The sequence below is a fragment of the Coptis chinensis genome, chromosome 1 (genome assembly GCF_015680905.1).
Source record: "Coptis chinensis isolate HL-2020 chromosome 1, ASM1568090v1, whole genome shotgun sequence".
NCBI classification, from domain to species: domain Eukaryota; kingdom Viridiplantae; phylum Streptophyta; class Magnoliopsida; order Ranunculales; family Ranunculaceae; genus Coptis; species Coptis chinensis.
In genome coordinates, this window is record NC_141456.1 from 8,117,056 (window position 1) to 8,140,088 (window position 23,033).

At 34.7% G+C, this 23,033-nt stretch overlaps 1 protein-coding gene and 1 long non-coding RNA gene across 3 annotated transcripts; one reads left to right on the plus strand and one right to left on the minus strand.

The window, feature by feature from the left end:
- The first annotated feature begins 6,575 nt into the window (after nucleotides 1-6,575).
- Nucleotides 6,576-14,061, plus strand: LOC147521854 (agamous-like MADS-box protein AP1). Of its 2 annotated transcripts, XR_015211008.1 has the most exons (9): nucleotides 6,594-6,919; nucleotides 11,907-11,985; nucleotides 12,158-12,222; nucleotides 12,320-12,419; nucleotides 12,513-12,554; nucleotides 13,093-13,134; nucleotides 13,222-13,343; nucleotides 13,542-13,715; nucleotides 13,843-14,061. XR_015211008.1 is itself a non-coding variant. In XM_086588962.1 (8 exons), exons 1-8 carry the CDS (start codon nucleotides 6,735-6,737, stop codon nucleotides 13,648-13,650), a joined length of 744 nt encoding a protein of 247 aa, XP_086445088.1. In that variant the 5' UTR covers nucleotides 6,576-6,734; the 3' UTR covers nucleotides 13,651-13,921. The 2 variants fall into 2 exon arrangements, 1 of the variants encoding a protein (XP_086445088.1); XM_086588962.1 differs by having other exon boundaries at nucleotides 6,576-6,919; nucleotides 13,542-13,921.
- A 1,011-nt stretch (nucleotides 14,062-15,072) lies between these two features.
- On the minus strand, nucleotides 15,073-16,959 carry LOC147521855 (uncharacterized). The gene is made up of 3 exons (XR_015194609.1): nucleotides 16,814-16,959; nucleotides 15,738-15,821; nucleotides 15,073-15,286 (listed from the first exon to the last, which is right to left on the minus strand). It is a non-coding gene; the product is annotated as an uncharacterized LOC147521855 (long non-coding RNA).
- Between the last annotated feature and the right edge of the window lie 6,074 nt (nucleotides 16,960-23,033).

Sequence of the window (23,033 nt, forward strand, 5' to 3'; positions counted from 1 at the left end):
GCTAACATTAGATTTTGGCTTACTATACGGCAGGTCTTTTGATATCCTTTGTGAAAATTATTAGTATACTGCAACAAAAGTGGAGTAGTTCAGTAGAGGTTGGCAAGCCATGTATATAAACCAAGTGATCCGCAGGGGCATGAACTAGTCACCGAAGGAACACTTTTGATTCTAAAAGTCCGCCTTCCATGTACTGTAAATTGTTCATGTCACAGCCCATAGGTCCACCAGATTTATCTACGTAATTGCTTGCAAACTCTGGGTATGATGATTTCATAACTCTGATTTGAGTGTAATCTTTAGGGAACATCTCTAGACCAACAGATTGCAAATCCGATCCCTTGTAGACCAACAGATTGCAAATCCGATCCCTTGTAGACCAACATGGACACATGTTTAACTCTATCTCCAATGACTTTCTGCTCATTTTCTTATCTCCATCTTGGATGCGTGGCTTCCTGGATCCTTATTATGCACTCATAGTACAATATGCCAGTCTTTATTAATGCTCCAACAGTTCTTAACCTCCTCCGGATATCTTGATCTACGTATTCTTAGTACATCGATATGATCAATTGTGGCACAACTCTCTCCTGGAATAAAGCTTTGAACTAATCTTCTATTGGATGACAAGGTTTTTGATGTATCACCTTAAGTGGAGGTACCTCTCGAGATCTTGCCACACTATATAGGTCTAAATCTTCTGAGTCAGTAAATATCTGAGCTGAGGTCTACTCATGCCAGGTTTTTAGGTCCAATTGTTAGAATTAGGTGCATCATATCCTAGTGTTATACATGGGGATCTCAGTGTGCGCTGCACTCCTTGAAAGTTTTCTTATTAGAATTGACTGTATCATTTGTATGGTGTTTGACTATCGAAGGTATTAGTTAGAAACCTTCTTAGTTGTCATTAAGTAAAGAACATAAATAATCAATAGAACCAAGTGCTTTTGGGAGTGTTTAGTACAATTTACCTGTTGGACCACAAGTTTTCTATCAGAGTATCATACCCAAATGTTGTCCTATATGGAAATTGGTCGCGCATGCTTAAGCAAAATGTTCTCACCTTCCTTTCTCTATTGCTATACTTGTACTGCAAAGCCATTTTACATTTTAATATTTTACTTTTCATGTTTATACATTTTGGTTTATATAAAAGCTCCAATGAAAAACTTCTACTGGAAGTCTGGAACTGAGTTCATGTACCTGCTGGTCCGTTACTCAAAATTATATGTAAATTATTTATTTTGAAAATGTCGCCTTTGCAAATTTAATTTATCTAAAAAGAAGGCGAAAATTGGTGTGGTCCAAAGTGCAAGAGACGACATGCCTACACTAATCGAGAAACGATCCAAATCTTTGGCTTCGGTGTTTCGTATCAATTCGAATTTATCCAGACAAGAATATGCATATATATTTTTTTTAAGGGAGGGGTCAGAAAAAGAGATTGCATCTAATAAAGTATAGATTGAGTTTAAGTATATTATCAACGTCAAAAAAATATCTAAAGTGGCCAGCTTATCCAAAAATAAATGTTTCAACTTTGAAGTAAATGTCAGAAAGGGGAAAAAAATCATGTGTAGTTTTTATTGGACATTTCTTGTGAAATTTTATGACTCCGGATTTACACGACCATATGGTTTCAGCAGGCAGTACACTAAAACGTGAGCACAATTAATCAAGTTGCTCGTCACTTACTATTTATGACTTTGATACGAACACGGAACATCTAAGCTTTCGCTCAGTAGTCACAGCCTCTCACAGGCATGGGATGCAACGTCCTTTGACAGTTGACACTTCAGTCGCTCTAATTCCCCTCTGACCGAATGGTCACCAAGTGGCTGACGTCTAAGGTGATCCCTGATCCATATGTTGTTTAGATGGAATGATGGATCATGGATGAGGTCAGCTGGGGAAAAACCGTTCTACTGACACTCCTATATTGTGGAATTGTTGTTAGATTTTGTAGAACAAAATTTCAGAGAAAAATCTTTATAATATTTCCCAGATATAAAATATATATAGTAACCCTTTTGGAGGAAAGTTCTTGAAATTTTGTGAATGGAAGTTTGGCCTTTTGTTTTATCGAAATTTTAGAGGACTTTGATATTTGGAAGGATGAAGATAACTTCGGGAGTGTTTGATTTGTTTTATGAAACATACAACATTTTAGTGGTGGGACTGATGGAGAAACTCTTAGCTAGAGAGGTCAAAATTTTAATAAAAAAAAACACAATTTTCCTACAATGGTCCGAGTAGGGCTGTCAATGGATTGGTTTGGGTCGGGTTTTAAAATTCAAACCCAAACCAATAAGAAAATTGGGAACCCGAAACCAAACCGAACCGATAATATTACATCTAATTCGAAACCGAACCGAACCAATAAGATATATTGTAAATTGAACCCGAACCGACCCGAACCAAAAACTATAAAATCAATTAAATCTTAAATTAAATTAATTAATTTTAACCACACAATTAATAAATACATACAAAATTAATTATAAATATTACTAAAATGCTATCTTATCGGTTCGGGTTCATATCGGTTTGGTGGAAGGCAAACCCAAAACCAAACCAATATCTTATCGGTTCGGTTTGATTTCGGGTCGATAGAGAGCAAACTAAATTATCAAAACCCAAACCATTTTTTATCGGTTTGGTTCAGATCGGTTATCTGGTTATTGAAACCCATTGACAGCCTTAGGTCCGAGCTGAAGTTCAAAACTTAGACATTGACCATCCCTCCGAGCCTTGAGGGTCAGGATTTGGTGCAACCGTTAGTAGGGGTGTCCGATGACCCTCATGTGACTTGCTTACTAAAGTTGCAAAATTGATGTGAGGATTAATATTTATTAGAAAAAGATATGAATGAGTAATTTGTCTCTCAAGTTATCCCACTTGAGATGAAATGGGTTTCTCATGAAATAGTATGTAAAGTGAAAAACTTTTTCAAAAGGGTGCACTGGTTCGAAACAATGTATTATGCCGAAAAAGTGCGACCTTTCGAAATATATACTGGTTCGAAATAGTGTATCATGCCGAAAAGGTGTGACCTTTCGAAATAGGCACTGGTTCGGAACAATGCTTTATGCCGAAATGGTGTGTTCTTTCAAAACATGTGACTTTTTAAAGAGTTGTTTACTTTTTCCCAAGAGTTACTATGTTGTTTCGAAGAGGCACCACTCACTTATAAATAGTGGATGAATTTGGAGAGAAAGACACACCAGATTACACATTTATGATCTTTCTCTTCTCCCTCTGTTCTTAGTCAAATACTATGTTGTGTTCGCTGATTCTATAGAATTGAAGTGCTGACTTTCTATAGAAGGAAATCCATTCTATCTTGGGAGACAGTTTCCCATCAACCTTCAAACACCGTGAGGGAAAAAATCTACCTTAAGGACATAGTGTTTCTACACTAGGCTCGGATTTAACAAAGAAGTACAAGACACTTACAAGACAAAATGTTTTTACTGTTTGGTGATTGGTAAAGAGTAAGCACATTTAAGTTGTATATTCCTAACAACTTAAGACAAATTTTTCTTTGGTAAATTAAGTTCATTCGTTGAACTAAAAGTTTGTTCATAATATATTTGTTATATAAATTTGATTTTCTCGTTTACTTAACAATAAATATATTTTTTTCAATAAGTTTCCAAACAATATTCACATCCAATGAATATCATACACGTGTCCAGCACAATAGAATTAACAACCAACCTGAAGTCCTCGTCCTCTTAGTTCGCTTCATAGTGACTCAAGACAGGCAAAGCGACCTAATTAGCTCACCACCAGTTCGATGTCCCTCTAGCATTCGACATGCAAGCTCGCTTCATTGTGACTCATGTCGAATAGACGATCTCACCCAAGAGCGACCTCAATAGTATTCACTCCTCTCATAACGACTCGTAACGCATGTCTTTACTATAGCCATCAAGACTGGAGCTTCAAGCACACATCACAATAAATGGCCTTAATTCGCCATCATGGCTCGCGAGTGACTTGAAGACCTAGATCTGACATGATGCGGGAAAGTACGAGGCGTGGGCATCTTACCTATATAAAGAGAAGAAGAAACTTACGTCTGACCTGATTCAAGTTTCCGGCCTCCTCCTCCCGAGAGAAAACTTGATACGTGAAGCGTCCACACGAACTCGGTCAAATCCAACCCCAAACACCATCTTCCCCATAAATTACCTACATTTGTGAGGTTAACCAAACATAACTTTTACATTTGAATTCTAAAATCAACTTAAGAAGATGTTGAACTTAACTGCGGAAAAAGGTCGGCCAAAATTCCTAATATTTCAAAATAGAACTATTGAATTTAAATTCCAATGTGCCTTCCAAGCTAGTTCGTTCAGGCCATCTGTATAATATGTGTATGTACATCATAGTGATCATACTGTGAAGATACCCTTCAAATAAAGAAGTAAAGGACACCGTAAATAATGAAGTAAAACAAAGATTTTCCCAAGAGAAAAAAACGATAGAAAATAGAGTTGCCTTGAAAATATAAATGTTGGTGGAGTTTTAGACTTACGCTTTATCTAGCTGTACCAATTTTAGAAACCTAGCCCATCAAATCAACTCGATATGAACAGTAGGAAATGAAGGAAATGAGGAAATGGTTCATTTCCTACTGACTGACAATCATAGTCCTGAAAACTCTTTGAAATTTCTAACCAAATAAAGGAAGAAAGTAATTCATTTCCTTCTGACTGACAATCATAGTACTGAAAACTCTTTGAAATTTCTAACCAAATAAAGGAAGAAAGTAAATGGCAAGCATGCCTCGATGAACGTATCGTACACCAATGAATCCTCAGCCCAAAGAAACAAAAGAGAAAAACAGCAACCTATGGATCCGAAAGTTTTGCCTTGGTCGGTATAATTATAGGACACTTGGGTTAACTCTTTATGAAGGAAGACAACAGCTTTCGTTATTAGGGCAATCGACTGATTTTCTCTTTGATGCCTTATATGGCCCATCAGCTTATTAATGCTTTGAAAGGAAAGAATCGCTTTTCAGTTGCAACTTGGTCCTCATCCACGTGACTATATATGGTTATCAAATATTGAGCTCTTTGATTATAGATGAAGTGAAAATACACAATTTAATAATAGCAGTAAATAGGATCAACGGGGTGTATATATATATATATATATACGGTGTAAAGTTTTGAAATACTCTAACCTCTGGCAAAATAAAACTGTAATAAGTTTGAATTCTTTTTGACAAATTTTGATGTTGTATTAGGTTAAAACTAAGTCGAAGTTGTTGATATGTACTGCTTGGTTTCCTTCAGTACTGAACAATGTTGACAAATTTTTTGTCTGTAATTCAACCTCAGCCATGTGACCCATGTCCAGTGTCCAACTTATCCAAATGTAAAGAACACTTAATGAAGGATAATGATGCATAATCGGCCATTCGGCCAAAGGCTACACGAGTGAAAATACCCTGTGGGAGCTAGAAAAATTAGAACCTACAACCTGTCACATGAGGATAGTGCATTGTAGTTGCGATACTGGTCATGTGCAAATGAACCGTGGACCTAAGGAAATTTACTAGGTCAATTAAATCGAACTCTTATACTCGAAACGAATCGGTACAATTTTATTAACTAAAAAGGATCAAGACTCAATAGCGATGCCGCCTTGGTGTGCCCAGACTGTGAAAATAAGAAGATTTTTTAAGCATACTTCCTCACGTACGGCTATAAGGAATTAGACACGCTAACACGCCTCTATATTGTTTGAAGTGGCCAATTGCAATTCTAAAGTGCATTATAAATATATGCGATGAATTTTATTAAGTGCTAATCTTTGGTTGGTACGTCCCCGATCATGAATGAATATCATCCTTTCATAAAATTAGTCCACTTGAAAATACTCGAATGAGCTTCTTTTTTCAAAGAATGAACACCGCTATGGGGAGATGTAAGTATGTAACATTCACTTTTTTTTTTTTTGATAATAGTATGTAACATTCACGGATTCACCACAATCAACATATATTTCACGTTTGGAAGTCCAGTAGTGGTTATGCTTAATGCCAAACAATTAATTGAGGGACATGCCTACTGCACATAACAGTACGGTCTGAAAATGTTAAATAGATGGCATTTAATTACGAAAAAACTGGCATTCGTTGTTCCATAATTAAATCAAGCAGGCGTTACAACAAATCCATCAGATAAAAGAGTTTCAACAAACAACCACAAAATAAAGGGGAAAATAAAGATGGGTTTCCCACAATTAAGAAAAACTGGTGACACCGCCGTCAACACAACCAAACAAAACAAACGTTCTTTTCATCATCTTTATATTAGTGGAGTGGGAGCTATATGCGTCATCACTCCGTACAATTGATTTCATTCCTGATTTGTACGGACATAATCCTGTGGTCATAAAATGAGACAATAAGGACTGTTAACATCTTAACCAATGAGAACTCGACAACATATTGGGTAAACTACTCTGGTTTTGCAAAACTTGTAATCTCACATCTGAAACCACTTACTTCTCTCAGGGTTTTTTATTTTATGCTTTAGTATATAAACCCACTCATCTCCAAATATAGAATCAATCTTACCTTTCTCTATTTCTTGCAGAGAAAATCAAAACAAGTATAGAAACTCTCCCACAAATTCAGGATTTCAGCTCAGAGCTGTCTTTTATCTACTTATAGTGACTTTAGGGTTTTTTTTTTTTTTTTGTTAGAAGAAATGGGAAGAGGTAGGGTTCAGTTGAAGAGGATTGAGAACAAGATTAACAGACAAGTTACGTTTTCGAAAAGAAGGTCTGGGTTACTGAAGAAAGCTCATGAGATCTCAGTTCTTTGTGACGCAGATGTCGCCTTGATTGTTTTCTCTACTAAAGGAAAGCTTTTCGAGTACTCTACTGATTCCGGGTATTATTCCATTCTTTTTTACTCCCTCCAACTTTCATTTCTATTCTCTGGAATGAAAATCTAGTTAATTCTCTTACTCTTAAGAAATAATTTACGACCACTTGAAATTACAAATTTATTTTAGAAGCCATCACAAATACTAAATCCTCAAGTTTTTAGCTGTACGTTGTTGCTTTAAAGCTCTTGCACTTTCATTCTATGATTTATTACTCAAAGCTTTCATTTTTCCAAAAATATAAATAAATAAATAAATAAACCAGGCCAATTTATGCTTGTTCTAGCTATTTCGTTTTAGGAAAATATTTTCATCAATTAGTTAATTGTTGATTTTAGTAATATTTTAAAACTAATTATGAGTGAGGACTGAGGAGTTTAAGGTCTCCGATCCAAGGGAGGCTGTCGGGATAAAAGAAGACTGGTTTTGAGTCAGTAACCCGAAAACATGCGGAATGCCGCATTTATTAACACCTGTTGGTTCCCGTTTTGGACTACTTCTTATTTTCATATTTGTTTTTTGGATAATGCACGTTTTGGAGTTCTGGTTACATTAAAGTCTGAACTTTTTACTCTTAATCTTAAAAGATTCTTTTTTCGCCGAAAAAATTCATACAGATGTCAAATTTCTAGTTGGGGTGCGAAGGATGTAAGTTAGAGGAACACCCAAATTGTCAGTCTTTCTCAATTTGGAGTTATGAGAGGTCGAAACGTGAGTGTACTAAAGATGATTTTTTGTGTACTTTGACATGCAATAAGAAGACAGAATGACAAGTCTTTTCTTGCCTTCTGTACGAAAAATCCACTATTTTTATATTATATTATATATATATATATATAATTCATTTTTTTTTTATTAATATGATTATTGTTGTTTTGTTTACGGGTTTTAGAGCCTCAATTCGAAATGTAAAGTGATGGTTTACACTTTACACTATTGGGTGATTAATAGTTTTTTCTTACACAGATATCTAGACGACTAGATCATTTATTTTTGTAAATAGTGGTTTTACTTGTATGGTGCAAAATCTTTACTTTCACTATATATATATTTACTTTTTGCGTCTAATTTACTCCTGGAATAGTGTGATTGTGCGTTTATGTTCACGATCATAAATCTCGAATTCTAAAATATTATTTCAGTACTTGTTTCCTACATTTCAAACAGTGAGGTACTTTACAATTTGGCATTTAGATTCAATAGGTAGTATGTACTAATCAATATAAGGCCAATTTTTAATTAATCTCTTCTTGCCTCAGTTGGATTATTATAAACTCAACTAATTCTAAATCAAATCAATCCTTAACTAAGACATCAGAATGATTATCGAAAAAGAAGAAGAAGTAAGACATCAGATTGAGAGGCAATTAAAACTTGGCAAAATGATCAATTAGATCATATTTCCGTAACACTTGATGAAGGTCATCATCGAGATCAACTTACCACCGATCACCAATTCACCCTCACTCTCTTCCGTGTGGGCATCACCATTGCATGTAGTAAGACCAATAATCAATTATAAATTTATAATTCTCTTAATAGATTTTGGATACGAAAACACTTGTTTGGTTAAAATATATGAATGAAACAAAGTAATAGGGTGTGGTTAGGCAAATCCGAACCTGTACTGATAAGAAAATTGGGAATCTGAAACCGAACTGAATCGATAATATTATATTTCATCCGAAACCGAATCGAACTGAACTAATTAGATATATTGCAAACCGAAAACTATAAAAATCAATTAAATTCTAAATTAAATTGATTAATTTCAGCCACACAATTGATAAATATATATAGAACTAATCATAAATGTTACTAAAATATTATAATTTTATCGGTTCGGGTTCATATCGGTTCGGTGGAGAACAAATCTGAAACCAAACCAATATCTTATTGGTTTGGTTCAGTTTCGAGTCGGTGGAGGGCAAACCAAATTACCAAAACCCAAACCATTTTTATCGGTTTGGCTCAGGTCGGTTATCGAGTTATTGAAACCCATTGATACCCCTACCCGTACCTGCATTAACATCTCTGAAATATCATCAAAACGAGATAATATGTTAAAGCATAAAATAAATAAATAAATAAAACTTATTTCTTATTTCTTTTTTATTTTTGACAATTTTCTTTTGCCATTTGTTGGTTTAGTCAATATATCAAAAACTCATATGAGTTTGATTGATTGGTAACATTTATTTTACAATGTCTGATGTCAAAATCTTCTGTGCAAGAATTGGTTTGAACACAAAATTCATTATAGCTTTACCATACGGCCCTTTAAACTTGTTTTCACGCTAAATATTTGGGAACTAAGATCAAAATTAAGGTGCGTTGATTATTGTCATGACATCAAATTAAAATGCATATGCACCATTTAAGGCCTACAATAATAAAATAAAGATAGATTATTGAAAAAAAATAATAATAATAAAATAAAGATATATGTTAAAAAATACAGTTGTGTAGAATGTGTGATCGCGTACACATCATGGATGTTGCTCACATCACCAAAAAGTGGAGAAGATCGAAACTAAAGAAAAGAATAGAGAGACCGAGAATAGAACGGTGATCTGGAGCTAGCCAAGAGGAGAAGAGAAAACTTGGTGATCATAATGTAAGGGAATGACATCCAACCTGGGGTTTCCCTAGAGAAGCTTTTGTACAAGCTGATGTGGTCCTCTTGTTGGTTTGTGGTAACTAGAGACATGCTCTGTGTGAGTTTTTAGTTGGCTAGCGCCATAGGTCGGTTGATGAGCTATCTAGCTGACAAAGGCTCATCAAGCAAAAAGATCGTATATATGGCCCAAGATTCTCCTCTTGGCGGAAGCTGTTTGCTAAGTTTTTTAAAGAGAGCTTGAGCAACATAAACGTTTTAGGCGCAATCACGTACTGGCCTGACGGCCCAGGCCAGCATAAAGTTGTTGTTGGCCTCCAAACCTAAGACGCAGAAACCTCCCACTTGCGGTGATTTAGCTCAAATGTCAGCTGGGCGTAGATATATTGATAGCCTTAGCGCACGCATGAGTCGCCACGGGGTTATTGAATTAGGTGACAAATAAGTTTCCGTACACTTCGCACTTAATACCAAACAGCTGGTGCCTTGGGCGGGTCGGAATTTAGCCCCTTTTACACACATTAATCCTATCACAATGCCAGAGTAAGTGATGTTCATGCAATACATAATCATCAAATCAAATGCTAAGTTACATTGACATAAATAGGTGTGTCGACACAGATATGAAGAGTCGGCCATGGTGAGTTTTCAAAAATTGAGATATAACACATACAATATGTGTCCGACACTAATGCATAGATACTATCCGATACATGTTATTTTCAAAATATGGCGTGTCTATATAACTTAGATCAAATGAGTTGTTGAATGTTTAGGGCAATTTAACAAAGTTTAATTACAGTGTTGCCATTAGTTTCTTTGGAAAAACTTAAGAGTACACGAAGGCTATAAATCCAATAAAGCCTGTGGATAAAGGTGTAGTAGTGTTTAAGAGTTACTGGTTATATGGTGGCACTTGATCGAGCATGATAATGTCTAAAGGTGGTTGAAATAATCTCTAGGAGTAGAAGTGTTCATTTTTACTGGTCTCATGTACGCACCTTGTGAGTTTTGATAAAGTATAATAATAAAAGAATAGGGGCAAAACAAACGTAAAAAGAATAGCAGTTCTAGAGTACGCCTGCTGCACCGGTACGCATGAATTTGGGCCCTTGCACAATACTTCGTTCAATACACACGCACCTTTTACTGTGATGAGTGGCCTTGATTGACTACACCACTCTCTTTTCCTGCGCACAGTAGATTTTCTCATAAAAGAATAGGAGCAAAAAAGTCATAAAAAGGTAAGGGGTAAAATAGTCCATATGATAAAAGATCAGTGGCAAAACCGGCATCGAAAAATGGAAGAAGAGGGACGGGCACAAAAAATTCAATAAAGTACTGTTGTGCAGTAGATGGTGGTGAGATTTTTTAAAATATTAAAGATTTTAATTTATTATTGTTTTAATTTATTTTTTTTCAACACGTTTCTTGGTAGGGTTGGTCATCGAGCTATCCAAGTCGAGTTTTGCTATACTCCAGCTTGACTCGCACATGCAGAAACTCGACTCGAACTCGCCTTCGAACTTAATATTGAAGCTCAAGCTCGACTCGTCTAGTTCTACTAATAGCTCGGACTCAACGTGGCTTGATTCGTTTTGCACTTCGAGCTCGAGTTCAGGTTCGAGATTGAGTTCAGTTATGCTCGTTTGAACTTGAACTCGAGCTCAAACTCGAAAAAAATGTACATAAAACATTAAAATTAATATAATTTGTAAATTATAGTTGGGTATAAAGTATAAAATAACATATAAATTATAAATTATATATTACGTATGGACTTATAAAACGAGTAGCTCGGGAGTTACTCGAGTTCGAGCTCGACTCGAGTAGCTCGCGAGCTTCTCAAACTACTCGCTATCTAGAATGTGTTTTAAATTAAACTCAAGCTCGACTCATACTCTTGTGCACACGAGTTTGAGTCGAGCTTTCGACGAGCCGAGCTCGAGTTACTCACGAACAACTCTACTTGATTACCAGCCCTATTTCTTGGGACACTTGGAACGTTCCAGAACACACACCAATTTGCAGCACATTCATGTAGCTAAGTTAGTTTCTTATCAAAAAAAAAAAAAAAAATGTAACTAAGTTGTATGTTTGGGCTCGTGTGAGGCATGTAGATATGGGAAAGGTTAATTATGGTTTTTATCTTTGCTATATATACTTATAGCTGCTACGATTCAACAGATTGGACCTGCCAATATAATGTACAAATTTGTTGGTGGAAGGGCGAGGGAGGTTTTTGTGATTGCATGTTTAATATATTTTTTTCTACATTTCTTTTGTAATATTCTCAAATGAAATATATTTAATACGACTAAAAGATACTTGAACCTCACCAAATTTGATCAATTTTGATTGCTTTATGGTAACAGCATGGATAGGATTCTTGAGCGGTATGAGAGGTATTCTTTTGCAGAAAGGGAACTTATTGGATCTGAGCCCGACTCACAGGTTTAAATTTGCTCCATATTGTCAGTACTTTTGGTATTACATTGAGACTGCAGATATTTATTAGGCAATAGGCATTAAGTCTGGAAAAATGAAAGTTCTAATCTATGTACTGTTATGGCCGGTCCTTTCCATTAAATATTATTTGTTGTATGGATGATGCATGGCTCACCAGGGAAACTGGTCTCTCGAATATGCCAAACTTAAATCAAAAGTTGAGATTTTGCAGAAAAATCAAAGGTATAGAGTACATATTTCATTTCTAATGATTTTGTAGACTAAGCAGTTGTATGAAATTTATATGAAGTGAAACTGACCTCTGGTTTGATAATTGTAGGCATTTTATGGGAGAAGACCTTGACAAGTTGAGCCTTAAAGAACTCCAGAATCTGGAACAACAGCTTGACTTTGCTCTGAAGCAGATAAGATCAAGAAAGGTTCGATCATTTAATTACTTGAGTCACAATTTCAACAGGAATTCTTTAATAGTTAATTACATATTCAATGTGAGAAATCTTTTGGTCATGCAGAACCAACTCGTCCATGAGTCCATTTCCGAGCTTCAGAAGAAGGTTTGAACTTAAAAATTTTGCAAACATTCTTTGCTCATTGCCCATGCATTACTACTATTCACAAAATTCCTAGATAAGTACGGTCTATTCTGAAAGATCCTTTGTAAATAATGTATATATGTATCGATGACGACTTACAATATTGTAGGACCTTCACACAAAGTAGGGTCTCCCAAATTGTTCCATTTCTCAAATAGAAGATATCTTGTTTAGTCTAGGCTGTCTCAGACTGTTAAATGCGCCGATTTGATTTTTTTTTTTTATGTGTGTGTGTTTGTAAGAGTGGCCCAACAATTGGAAATCCTAGTAAGTGAATTAAACTAGAAATAAATTTTCTATTACGAAAGGTGAACTGGTGCGTGATTGAGCCTTGAACCCTCTCTGTTGTAAAAATTCTCATTGTTTTGGAATAAAAATGTCACGTCGAGACTTTAGCAATGCCAATAAATTAGTCGATTATTAGGGATTAGAAGCCATGCATATCTATATATAATTTGAAATTTTCATGTCTGTATCATTTTGCTTTGTGTTTGTACAGGGGAAGGAACTGGAGGAGCAGAATAACCAGCTAGGGAAAAAGGTAATCTATTTCAAAATCTATTATACTTCAATTTACTTGATTATTATGCGAAATAACGTTTTAAGAGAAGACATTTGTTTGATATAGCTCAAGGAGAAGGAGAAAGAACTAGCCAAACAGACACGTTGGGAGCAACAAATTCAAGGGCAAAACTCCCCTTCCTTCCTCCTATCACAGACACTCGGAACACTCCCCTCTCTAAACATTGGGTAACCTTGATGCACACTGTCTATCACACATGCACGCACACACGGACAAACACACAATCTGTTATGGCATTTTCACATGCATTACACAACCCCAGTTGAGTTTTATCAATAAACAAATTTTCATTGAACTCTATAGTTTTGGGTTCTAAAAATTATGTCCCGACGATTAATTAAGTCAGTTTTGCGTATGTTCTACAGTGGCCCATATCAAGGAAGAAGCAATGGCGGTGAAGTCGAAGGACGTGAGCCTCAGGCTCGACCTACCACTCTCATGCCTCCTTGGATGCTTCGCCATGTCAATGAATAATATTGTGATCTTTAGTATTTTCAGCTAATTTTGATGTCTATGTGCGCATTCATAGATCGCCAAAGGTAAGGAGATGTGGAAAGTATCAGCCTTTCACCTAGCTTCTTGCCCTAAATCTAACAATTGTAAAGTATCCAGTATTATAATGATAAACCACCCCATTTCATGCTTTGAGTGTCATTTGGAGTTCAGGTACGGTACTTGTTTTCCGAAGGGGCTACCGAGGCATGTTGATAAACGACCGTGAAAGGAAATGGATAGTTTCAAGTTATTCTCCGATTTATTTATTTTTAATTAACTCACTGAAGTTCGTAATCGATCTGCTTTAATAATATATTTGTTATGTAAAAGTATGACAAAAGACGCATATTATGAAACATAAGATCCCTGTCAATGAAGCCCTTTCGCGTAGCTAAGCTAGTATGTAGATTTACTAGAATTTAGACCATGGCTACGCCACTCAAGCCATATTTACATTTTTAAAAACTTTGTCCCACAAAAAATTTGAGATGTAATTGTGTTCTTAGGTATTTGGCATTTTTGTGCTTTTTCCAATCGAAGAATCAAGAAGGAGAATAAGAATTTTTGGACAATTTCCCATGAAAATGAAAATTATTTTGGCATTAATGGAATGGAATTAACATAAAATCTAGTTGTTGGGTTATTTGGAAAGAAACTTGACGGATATTTCACTTTCTTCATAGTTTGTAGACATTGATGATTGATCTCATTAGAGGTAGTACATATGTGCTTTCAAAGCATATAATTTTGACAAAATGTTGAAGGAACTCGTTTTGAAAATAATCATAGATAAATTATAGATGGAGCAAGTTATTCTCATCATACTATTTAAGCGAGCTCCTTTACAAAGAGACGGTGATATATCTAGAAAGCAAGAAACATCAGCAAATACTATGGGGTTCCGACCAACAAATAGTCAGAATGACATCAACACTACCAATGAAACAGCTTATTAGAGAGACATCAATACCTAATGATGAAACGCCATGGTTAATTAAGATGTGAGCATCAATCTTTACTTCCTTGCAAGTTAGGATAATTCAAAACTCCTAAAACATGCTGCCACTAGTTGCTCAATTGCCAAGGTACCATGTTATTGCGAACATAAATGCAATTGAGTTCAAATGTAATAGAGAACTTGAGTAAAAACAATTTTCATTGTTTCTGCCATCTCTCTCTATATTTCTTAAATTAAGTATGTTTGGTAATCATCTTTAGACTTCCTCAATTCTTTCCCTCTTTTCCCGCTTCATTGTTATCAATTTAGTTAACCAACTCACAGGTTCTTTTGTAGCTCTTTAACACAGTCACACATATCATAGAAGCTAGCATAATTTCATATATTTACCGAATTTGAGTAAATAGATGATCAATTAAGCAGAACAAAAGTTCGACAAAAACTTGAACACCACAATTTGTATTAATCCAACATTTTTCTACATATCAAAAGTACCACCAGTTTAAGAGAGTACTCTTAAGTAGCACTCGTATTGATAAGTATAACTAAATATTATCACCTTTGATGGGTCTTGGAGAGAATAAGAGCTAGTCTTTGGTTTCCTCTGGGATTGAAGACACTATTATATAAATAGCCTTGTCCCTTTGTCAGCAAAACCTACAATGGTTCAAGTATATGCAAATGATTAAACTTGCATTCAAAAGGAGGGTTCTCATGAAAATGTTAGATACTAAATGTTCAAATTCATTGGTGTAGAGCAAAATATAAGTTTTTAGAACTAATTGCCCAATGCAACTTTAAAACCAATATGCAACTAAAACAATTAATACTTAAGTTAGTCACTTATCTAACTCTTTCAAGGTCATTCAGTACACAATATGAAAATGTGTTAGACACAATGTCATACACCGCCAACACATACTCACACACCATATAATATTCAAACACACTTCACTAAGCTTAATATTAGGGAATTAATATGTAGTTAATGAATTGTTTCAAACGTAAATTATACACGTGTCTTCCATCTTGCACATTACTTTTAACTGAACTGTTAAGTATGACCCAAATATTCTAGACATGATTCATTCATAAAATATATCCATACCTAGCTTGAAACCATCTCATTGCCCTGAAAGCAAGTAATAATGTGCATCCTCAGCATCCATTCCTAAAAAAGAGAAGGTCCCACCTGAAAATTAAAAACAATTAGTTAGGAATATGTTGTTCTTTTTTTGTTTTTTTTTTTTTTTTTTTTATTAGGAAATTAAGAAACAACACTTGGATCAATCCAAGAGCTATTGATGAGATTGGAGACTCAGAACTTGGAGCAGAACTTGAGCTATCATACTTACGCAATGGTTATCAAACCCAGGTTATACTCCCTTGTGCTAATGGCTATCAAACTCTGATTGAGTACTCAATGAAGCTCTCCGAACATACATACAACTGTCAACCAACGTAAAATCATGCCCTTCTAAATAATTTTCACAATTTAGGTTTCTCCAGGGTGCTCTATCGAGTCACTGACTCACTGCCCAATCAATCAAAATCGATCGCATCCAAGGTTGCAACACATGATACTTATACACTATCAATAAGCATATGTACCAAGTCATTGTTTGTTTTATCTGTGCTATTTAGTCCTTCACACTATTAATTCATGAAGTCATATTTTTTTCAAAAAATATATTGAACAGTACAAGGTCATCATTTACTAACAGAATTTTAGTAAAAGAAAGGATTTCAAGGACACGTCAACAAACTCTATACATATGATATGTCTAATACACTTCATAATGCTTCACAATCATTGTCTGGCCTAATAATACACTGACCATTACCTAGATTTGATACTTACGGGTGGATCCCATCTACTAAATTTACTCCAAAAAAGTGCAGCAGTCCTCACACATTTCATTCATCACCAAACACATTAGTTTTATAATCTAACTATATGTTAAATTCATAATACATCACAAACATTTCTTTAACTGGCTTCTTTCTTTAGAACCAATGAACTTATATATTATTCCCCCAATATAACCAACGCAACAATATAAGCTTAAGAACTTTAATTTAATCTTGATATATATATATCCCTAACAACAAATCAGAGATGGAAAAATTCAAAATCAAAATCAATTAAATAGTAATTATTCTAAAAGAAACCAAAATTTTCACCTTTGATTTTTGAATCAACAAAATTTGAAGACTATCATCTTCCACTACATAATGTCTTTGAAACCCCAAATTGTGCTCTTGCAAACTAGAAGACTTGAGATGGGTTTTGAAAAGACTTCTTCTCGATCAATCCTCTCCTTGCAAAACCATACTGCAAGCAAGAGAAAGCAAATGCACATGCATATTACTTAAAAAGGGGAAAAGAATTGTCCATTCCTACGTCTAAAAAACAATCGATAATAAACCTAATTGGCTATTTATTATTCTTTGCAACTTTGAGAGCCACATTATTGCAACTTGAAAGTTATAAAACAATGTAAAATAAGTGAAAAAATAGTGCTAGACCTAGAAGAATTGAATTCAACCAAAGAAATCCGAGAAATAGTCGCCAAAAACAAATAATGTAACTTAGTTCATTTTCAATATTACCAAGTACTTCCTCTAAACACATTGCTTGTTTTTAGTATAAGAAAAGGCTAAATTTACCAATGAATTCGTAGCTTTAACTTCTCTATTCCTGTTTCATGGTGCATTCACTTGTTAGTGATTTAATATAATCAAATTTTGCTTTAGGGCTTGTTTGGCAGCATGGTTTGGGTAGCCTGTATAATGTATAAGACCCCTTATAAGGTGTTTAGTTGTTTGGTCCAGTCCATTTTCAAAATATGGGCCACAACTTATGAATAAGGAGAACATAAATGGCCCGATAACAAGGATTATATTATCTCTTGGGAAAGGTAAGATAACGATATTCATTCAACTTAATCACGCGAGAGGGGAAAAAAAAAAACGAGAACTTGGAGAAGAAAGCCTTCTTCTTCACCCACTCTATGGCTTCTTCTTCTCCACCATCTCCATTCCGATCTCGGCCGACCACCGCAACTATTTGTCACTTCTTCCATTTTAAGTTCTAACTCCCACCATATTCTCTTTTGTGTATTTGAAAAAACAAAAAACCAAAGCAGTACCATAAATAGAATTTGGGTATTCAAAGAAGAACCGTCTTCACAATTTCATCCTTTTTATACTTTCAATCTTCTCTCTATCTTCACAATCTAGTGCAGTGGTTTTGAATTATCAATTTTTTTTTTGTTGGACTTCAAGTAATAGGGAGATTATGTTGAATTAAAGTTTGGTTGTCATTTTGAAATTACCAATCCTGGTTATCTTTCGGTTGATTTGTGGTTATTTTTTCTAGAAAATTTGATGTTATTTCATTCAATTTGGAGAATTGATAAAAAAAAAACAGGAAAAAAAAATGAAGAATAGTACCAGACAAATCTGAGGGACCAAACAGTCTCCAGACTGATTACTTTTGGGGTATCCACCACAAATTATACATAGCCTAAACAGGGTCAGGTACTATAAAATTTCACGATGCCAAACAGAGCCTTAATGCAATTTGAATCACATTCAATTGCAAGTTTAATAACCATCGAAATTTACAATCAATCTACTGACACACGATAAATCAATTAACATAAAAACCTTAAATCAAAGGGGCAGTAGAAGTTTCACCTTCAACTAACATATTTCTCGATAGGACGCAAGTTGATCCCTATTTTTCTACCCTGTCTTCTTTATATATATTGTAAAATGATTCCTATAGAAACAAACTCCAGTTGATAAAGAAACTTATTGTAAGAAAAGCATAACTTGCGCAAGAGCAATCCCCACACAAACGATGCTTAAAATTTAAAAAATTGTTTTTACCACATTTGCATTGTATTGAGGTCGAAAGTCGAAACACAATATTAAAATGAAACTGAAAAATGATCAAAGACCTGACTTGCAAAGCTATGTGAGCTGATTGCTTACCTTTTCCATTAACACCAAAGTTAGAGGGTCTCTTCAAATATTTATTTATACACAGCTTTGTCTTATGATATTTGGTTCGTTGGTGTATATGAACGGGAGACTCTGGTGTATCATGGATTCATGAATAGGAGAAAGAAGGAGAAATACAAGATCGAGGTGAACCCTCTTTTTATTAATGTGTATATGGTTTATGATTTAGGTTTCTTAAATTATAATAAAGTCTTTAGTAATTATTTCTTAAATAAAAAAGTCTTATAATCACTGTTAGATAATTCCAAAACTACTTTCTCCTAGACCGCTTAATATAAATACATAAAAAACCAAACTGTTTTATTATATAGACTAGTTAATGCCCATGCTTTCGGCACGGATTCCATAAAGAAGCATCATTAATAATGTGATTTAAAATTCCACATGCATTTATTATTTATTGTGATGGAAAAAATAAATTGATAATGAAAAGTCTAATTAATGTGTTAAAAAAATTATTCAATGATGTAGATTAGTTTATTTTGATAATTTTTGTGCCAAATTAATGAAAAACATTTTGAAGTAGGATGGTAACGTGGAGCATTTTGAAGAAAGAAATGCACGATACAAAATTATTGGAAAATGTAATAATTATAAAATTATTCTTGTAGGAATTGTGGTAAGAGACTATCAAGGGGATTTTAACTCGTCATGTACAACGTACAACTTAATCTATATCGTCCATATAGTTTGAATATAATTTAGCATCCGCTTTTTTTTTACGGTTTTCTCTAATTGTGAGTTTTGGTTTTAGGTGTGTCTTGTAGATGTAGTCATAAAGATATAAAAAAACTTTATGTCTTGAGGTACTGTACGTGAGTCGTCTAAATTAGAAATTTGTCTTCAAAGGATGTTGTGGTTGTCTAGCTTGTTTGTAACTTTAGAGGTGTCTGACAGATTATCCATTTCTGCAAAAAATAAAAATAAATAAAAATAAAATAAAAATAAAACAATATTAACTATAGTAGAACCAACATAGTTACATAGAGAAATGACGTAGATATATTATTCCAAAAAAACATAATTATACATGAGTAGTAGTGGGTACTAATTATAGGTTATTATGAATGTCGTGCCAATAGAAGGAAGAATTTATACAATACACAAATGAAGGATTTATCAGGTTGAGGCCGAACTAAAAAAATTTGTAAGTAAATATTGTACAAACATGAACATTGTTATTAAGTATGGTATGAACTATTTGAATTAAGAAAAAAATAATAATATTGAGTAATGTTCTTTAAATTGATAAGGAATCTATAATTGTGCGCAACATGAATAATAAAGAAAAAAAAAATACATAAGAAAATGGGAAACCATATCTTTGTTAGGATGAAGGAAGTTTTTGAATTGATTATGTTGGAATTGTGATGAAATGCAGCTAAATTTTGTGCAACAGTACATAAATAAAAGTTAGATTGAAAGGAAGAAGATGATTTACAGTAGTAGAAAAAGAAATTTAATAGAAAACCATACTTTTTAGACCAATTCATTTGATTTTTTGTGGGACATGCAATTTATAGAGGCGGACAAAGCGTAACGTGATATTTAAAAGTGTAACCCCATGTTAAATGAGTTACTATCCATCATTACAAATGAGTTTCATTTGTGCAAATTAATATTTGGCATTGGAGAACTTGGATGGAAGAATTCTAATAACTTGAAGTGTTTTTTTTAAGTTGGAGTAGTGTACGTTTGTTAGGGCATCTCCAATGGGGGGTGTAAACCGTATAGAGTGGAAATTTTACACTCCAAATATAAAAAAACTCTCTCCAATGGGGGTGCTATACCGTAGGTAATAGTGTATTAGCTAATAGAGAGGGTGGGGAATTCTCCCTCGCTTCTATTAGTTAATAAAAACCCACTTGGAGTGAAGTTTAAAATCTATTTTTACACTCTTCCATTGAGAGTATAGAGTGTATTTAGGGCATCTCCAATGGGGTGTAAACCATATAGAGTGAAATTTTAATTTTCCAATGGGGGTGTTAAACCACTTGGAATAACGAGGGTGGGGAATTCCCCCTTTTAATAATTCTAAAATAACGTAATTTTAAAAACTTCGGACGCCACTTCCAAGTGGCGCCCCAAGCTTTAATTTTAAAGAGGGCGTCACTTGGAGGGACGTCCGTCCGAGTTTAAAATATATTTTTTTTTTACACTCTTCCATTGGAGAGTATAGAGTGTGGATATTTATAAGCTATACAATACTATACAATTAGAGGTGTAAAATCCTAATGGCACCTACGTGGAGCCTAGGTGGAGGTGTAATTTTACACCCCCATTGGAGATGCCCTTAGTAAACTTGGAAGTGAAAAAGAACATAAGCATGGATTACCTGTTCAGTCCCTTGTGTCTGAGCTCTGTTGCTTGTTTGGAATGCAGGTTGACCCACTCTAGTGATTTGTTAGTTACTGGGTACTGTAGGCTGACCTCTGTGGAGTTTGCTGCTTGCTGACATTTTTGGTTGACCCACTGTGGTGATTTGTTACTTGCTGGAACTGTAGGCGGACTCCTGTGGAGCTTGTTGTTTGTTGATATTGTTATTATTGTTTTTCAAGCTTCGAAAATCATTTGAATATCAGATTTTTGTTATTGTCGTTGTTATGATTGGAGGATTAGAGGATAGATACATATGAGTGTATAACTGCATATTATGGTTTTAGTGATGAATACAATTAGAATTTGGGTTTCAGTTGTCTTTGCAAATATTTGAATTCTAATATTTATAGTGAACAGGGTAATCCAGATTTCAGAAGCCACTGCAGGACAAAAAAAAAACAAATAACAAGACAGTGATAGCTTGCACTTTAGGCTATTGGTACATTTTATTAATGGCGTGCAAAGCAGGCTATAAGTGGTTCAGCAGCCATGGCTTGCCAAAAGTGCCATCTTTGCTTTCCACCAAAGATAGCATGGGCTTCAATAGCATGAGCTAGTATCAAAAGTTAGTCATAGCGTTTTTTGAGAGCTGTTAAAGCTATTTTCTGTTGTAGTGGTTATACAGTGAGGTTCTTTGGACATTATTAAGTTTATGTGCAAAAAATTTGGACATATTCAAGTGAGTATCATCAGATTTTCATGTCAGCTTAAAAGGCATCCAGACACCTGAGTGGATAATTTTTTTTGTCTTCTCTTTGGCAGTCGGATGGCACCCCGGGAAAGTGATTCAATGTATTTCCCGCTGTTAGGTCTTGGTAGCTAGTGGGAATACCGTAGGCATGTAGCTCCTTGCCTTTAGGTTTAGAGCAATCTATAATGCCTTAAAAGGAAGAAGATGTAGCCATCTCTTTCCTGTAGCTAGGCGAATGTAGGATAGAAAGTTAGACCAGCGAGTGCAAGTAGGATAACGGAAAAAGGTGATCAACAAGATGGTTCATTTAGTTTCTATAACATCTTGAAGTGCCTCTTATTATAAAGTTGTCTAATCAAAACTGCACACTCAAGTCCTCAACCATCTCTTCTATATATAGCCCCCATTCTTTCATTTCCACCTAGCATTTTACAGTCTCTTTACTCTTCCACCTCTCATTCATGCTGTCAATCAAAAACAAATTTTTTCCATGTTCAAACATATTTTATTTGAGAAGAAAACTACTTGGTCGACGCATTGCTTTGTTCACTTGCATGTCGATAAAATGAGGTTCCATTGTTCTTATACCAGCTCTTACACACAACGAACCTTACATCGAACCAGATCCTCTATAGGAAGTCTAGACACTATATCACATATAATATCAAATGATAAAACAAGTAACAAACCAAATTTCCATTTGTACCGACCATCATTTTGTTCTATTTCATCGCCTATGGACTTGTCGCAAAGGAGAGTCTTAGGACTCCAAATTCCAGTAAATGGAGTTAGCTACTCACTTGTTGTGCGATGTGAAATTCGATCAACTCTACATTTTTTCTCTTACTTGTACATATATCTTCCCATGTTACCAGAGACGGAGCCAGGAATCTAACCTTGGGGGGCACATAATCAAAATACAGGGTCGGTCGGATGAAGCAAGAAATCTGTGTGTGTGTGTGTGTGTGTGGTGGTGGTGGTGGGGGAGTGTGTTTACTACTTTAACCATGTAATTAACAAGGGATATGATAACAAAACGTATTAGTAGATAAAGGAAAACATTCAAATTATGAATATACCCCATGGATCTCGAAAAGGAACAATCAAGGCAGACTAGGAGAAAGCAAACGCTTGACCACTTTAAGCTCTCCACAATCACTTATATAGACTATTTTAAGAGGTCTGTTCCATATATTACGTGAACTCTGAGCTCTTTTGTCTCCAAAAAACTCAGCGAAATCGTTGAATTGAAAAAAATAGTTTAATATAAGGGTTTTAAAATGCTTACATCTTCTTATAACA